We start from the raw sequence: 4,533 nt of genomic DNA on the forward strand, positions 1-4,533 counted from the left end.
ATACCTGCCCCCCCCCCAATGCTACAAAGTGGCAGGAGTTTAAACTATTTAGAAGATGCAACATGAGTTTATGGGCAGAATCCAACAACAGGATCTCTTACACAAACTCCACTGAAATGAACGGGAGCTGCACAAGAGCCATGCTCCTGCACAGCACCCATTCATTTCAGTGAGGTCTGCACTGGATCGCGCTCTTTCCACTTTCTCCCCAGCTTTGTCAAATTTCTTATAAAGCTGAAACGTCACATCTTCTAAACATCTGTGTAACATATAAACACAGAAAACATGCAGCCTCTGCAGACAGCTTGCTTTTTCTAGGATATGCACAAAATCACTAATGCTTATTTGGGAGAAAGGCTGGGTAACTCACTCTACAGAAAAAGCCTTTCCCGCCCCAAAACCCCTGCATGATTCACAAGACCCAAAGACGGCAAGTTCCCAAGCTGGTAGCAAGCAGGGCAACACCCCCGCCTCTTTTATTGTTATCTCAGCTGCAGCGCAAAGATCCCTGCCATGACAGTGGGAGTCCTTTATCTCCAGCCCCTGTGGCTGCCGCGCAGCGTGGGCCCCCTCTTATGATAGGGACCCTCAACTCCCATTTCTTGAAGCAAGCCATAGACAGCATCAGCTCGATCCTTTTCAGAGCCTCCTGACCAAGTCCCTCAGACGTGCCACCAGCTGTTTCCGCTCCAAAGGGTGGTCCCCGGGGACTCTGGAGCAGGCCGCGTACATCTCCAGCGCCTCGTGCTTCAGCCCCTTCCTGTGGAGGAGGAAGTCCCCCCAGTGCAGATAGACGGCCTGCTGGCACCGCTTGCTGGCGCTCGGCAGCTCCTCCATCAGGTTCAGGTAAATCTCCTCCTCGTAAGCAGGGGACGTTTCCCCGTACAGTTTAGCCAGCTTCAGCCTGGAATACACTGAGGGAGGGTGTGCTTCCAGAGACAGCTTGAAGCTCTCTTTGGCAGCTGAAACAGTTTCCGCTCTCCTTTCTGGTGACGCGCTCTCCATCACGTTCATATAGCAGATGCCGAGGTCATAGTAAAGGAGGTGGTAGCTGGGATCCAGGGCGATGGCCTGCTTCAAGATGGAAATGGCTCGGGAGAGGGATTGCAGCCTACAGACCCTGGCAGCATTTCTCAGGACTTCCGGGTTGAGGCTGCTCTGGACAACATCCTCCACAAGGTGGTTTGCTCTCTCTGGATCTGTCTTTTGAAGCAGACTGGCCAAATGCACTTTGGCTTCAGCATTTTGGGATTGGCGATCAACTACCTCTTCCAGCAATCTTTGGGCCTCTTCCCGAAGGTCATCACTCCAAGAGTGAGTCCAGGAGGCAAAGACGGAGATGGCCAGACCTGCCTGGAACTCCGCGTCGGACGCATCTCCTTCCAGTGCCATTCGGAAGCACTCCGTGGCCTCCTCCCCATTCCGGAAGCCCCCAGCCAGGAGGGACCAGCCTTTCTGGGCATGGATTTCAGGGATCAGAGCTGAGTACGGCTCGGGGTTCGACAGGGATCGGCAGATCTCGCGAATCCGGCCCAGGTAGAGCTCCACCATGTCGTAGTTGGTCAAGTGATAATAAATCCAGGCGTAGTTCCCATAAGCTACCAGGGCTTGGCGGGAGAAGTCGGTGGGGTGGTCTCACTTCAGAACATCCTCTGCTTCTCGGAGGCTGTCCAGAGCCTCACCATAGTGCCCTTGCGGGTGGTGCAGGTAGGCCTTCATGGCGAGGTAGATGCCACGGTTACGGTACTCTGTGTGCTGCCCCTGGAGAGCCAGCGTCTTCAGGATGTGCAGCGCGTCCACCTTGTCCTTGATCTCAAGGCGCCAGGTGAAGTGGCACTGCAGGCTCTGGAGCTTCTCCCTCAGGGGTCTGTTGCTGCGGAGAGAAGAGACACGTGGGGAAAGGGTGAGTGCTGCAGGCGACAGGACTGGGAGGTGCCTGGGCAGGAGCCAGGGGAAGCTGCCTTGGTTGCTCCAGCCCAGCACTGCCTCTTCCACCTGGCAGCGGCTCTCTAGGCCTGAGGGAGGGAGCGCGCTTTCCCAGACCTGCTACCTGAAATCGTTCCCACGGGAGATGGCCGGGACTGAACGTCCGTGCCCTCTGCCACAGAGGTGCCTTTGCCTCCTCAGATGCTCACGCAGAAGAGGGCATTTCAGCAAGGGGAGCTTTTCTCAACCCTGCAACTCCATGGCATGAGAAGCTGCACTGGCCAAAACTCTCTCTTCTACACAGCTCTTAAATGCCCTGGCTTCCTCTTCCTGTGTCTCTCCCCAGAATGCCCCCTTGGGTGTGCGTGCGTGCGTGTAAGGGGGAGCACTATGTGGGATATTCCTGCTCCTCCAGCTCCCAGACATTTTAACCACTAAACAGTGGGTGATAAACAGTTGGCAGGCAGGCAGAGGCCCCAAGATCCTTGTCAGCTTCCTCTGCCTGCTGCTATCAAGTTAGAGGTGTCATCCAACTTAAATCCGGCCACGCTGCTGCCAATAGAACCAGGAGGTCAGCCTGAGCACGATTGCATCAAAACTATGGATGAAGTTTATTCCAGTCGTCCAGACTTGCGTGATAGCCCCTGGCCTCACCCAGACGTCACCTACTTTACTGATGGAAGCAGTTTTGTCCGAGATGGGAAAAGATACGCCGGCTATGCAGTAGTAACTAAAGACAAGGTTATCGAGGCCAATCCTCTGTCTGTGGGAACTTCAGCCCAAAAGGCAGAATTAATTGCCCTAATTCGAGCCCTGACATTGGCTGCTGGACTCACGGTCAATATTTATACGGACTCTAAGTATGCCTTCACCACCCTCCATGCCCATGGAGCATTGTACCGTGAGAAAGGATTAATAAACTCCACCGGACAAGGTATCAAAAATATAACAAAAATATCGGCTCTATTAGATGTCGTATGGCACCCCAAACATGTGGCAGTAATACATTGCCGAGGGCATCAAAAGGGAACAAGTGAGGTGGCAGAAGGCAATCGATGGGCAGATCACGTAGCCAAGCAAGTTGCCCTCAGAGATGAGCACGATAGAGAAAAAATTGAGATGACCATCTCGGAAGCCCCGTTGTTCCAAGTTAACTTGACAGATGTGCGTCCAACCTACACTCCAGAAGAGGATCAAATGGCTGTTGAGACCCTGCAAGCTAAGAAAATAGCCCAGAAGTGGTGGGAACTGCCAGATGGACGAATCTATGTGCCACAACGGCTAGCTTGGAGCATTGTCCAGACTGCACATAAAGCCACCCATCTGGGAAAAAGTGCCCTGGCAGCACTACTACAAAAGCAGGTCTACATCAATGGACTACACAGTTATGCCAATTTAGCATCTATGCGATGCGTAGAATGCTCCAGAAATAACCCCAGACAAGGGAAGAGACCCCCTCCCGGCATTCAGCAACTTGGCACTCTTCCTTTTGAGGCCCTAGTTGTTGACTTTACTGAAATGCCTAGGGTAGGCCATTATCGTTATCTACTAGTTTTTGTGTGCACTTACACAGGATGGGTAGAAGCCTATCCTACCCGAACTGAGAAAGCACGTGAAGTTATAAAAGCCTTAATGAAAGACCTAATTCCGAGACACGGATTACCCCTATTTATTAGATCCGATAACGGCCCTGCATTTGTTGACAAGGTGTTGCAAGGAGTTAACCATTTATTAGGCATTCAGTAGAAGCTTCATTGTGCGTACCGTCCGCAAAGTTCTGGACAAGTGGAAAGGATGAATCGGACCCTCAAGACCCACTTAGCCAAGCTGTGTCAGGAAACTCAGCGAAAATGGATAGAGATGCTGCCCTTAGCTCTGTTCAGAATTCGATGCACTCCACACAAAACTACTGGTCTGTCTCCCTTTAAATTAATGTATGGCAGGCCTCCCCAAATTTTAGTAGGACTAAAGGGAGACCTGCAAGAATTGGCCAATGTTAGTTTAACCCAAGAGGTTCAGGCACTGGGCAAAGTTCTTCAAGCCCAGCGTCGGTATATTTTGGAAAATAGACCCCCAATTCCTATTACTGAAATCCATCCTTTCCAGCCGGGAGACGAAGTGTGGGTCAAAGATTGGAAAAATGACCCTTTAACTCCCAGGTGGAAAGGACCAAATACTGTTATACTTTCCACCCCTACAGCTGTAAAAGTAGCTGGAGTTAAACCTTGGATACATTGGACGCGAGTCAAGAGAGCAAAAGGGGGGGAGTGGATTGCAAACAGAAATCCTGACAATCCTTTAAAAGTTGTACTGAAAAAGAAAAAGCAGTAAAAGAAGACTCAGGCTAGACCTTACTGGGGACATACCAGGAAATTGTTCCCCCTGCGTACGGTCAGACCTGCAGCTGGAGAATTGAAGAGCGGGACTAGACCTTACTGCAGCTTGCCGGGTAAATGGCTGCCCTGCGTACGGTCAGATCCCAAAGAAGATTAAACATGTATGTTGCGATGTTAGTAGTGATAAGTTGCACCTCCTCAGTATTGTGCGCAAAAGGGGGGCCTGCTTTGGGAGAGGGCAGTATGCCCTTAAGGTTTGCTGATAATTATT

At 51.5% G+C, this 4,533-nt stretch overlaps 1 protein-coding gene across 1 annotated transcript; it reads right to left on the reverse strand.

The window, feature by feature from the left end:
- Positions 1-530: 530 nt before the first annotated feature.
- LOC146339256 (interferon-induced protein with tetratricopeptide repeats 5-like) lies at positions 531-2,352 on the reverse strand. The gene is given in 3 exon segments (XM_084811423.1): positions 531-648; positions 650-2,015; positions 2,175-2,352. Coding segments are annotated over 3 exon segments (1,662 nt in total).
- Positions 2,353-4,533: the final 2,181 nt, after the last annotated feature.

The sequence above is a fragment of the Heloderma suspectum genome, chromosome 7, assembly GCF_057233095.1.
Source record: "Heloderma suspectum isolate Gila_16-S chromosome 7, 16-S_ref, whole genome shotgun sequence".
Classification (NCBI taxonomy): domain Eukaryota; kingdom Metazoa; phylum Chordata; class Lepidosauria; order Squamata; family Helodermatidae; genus Heloderma; species Heloderma suspectum.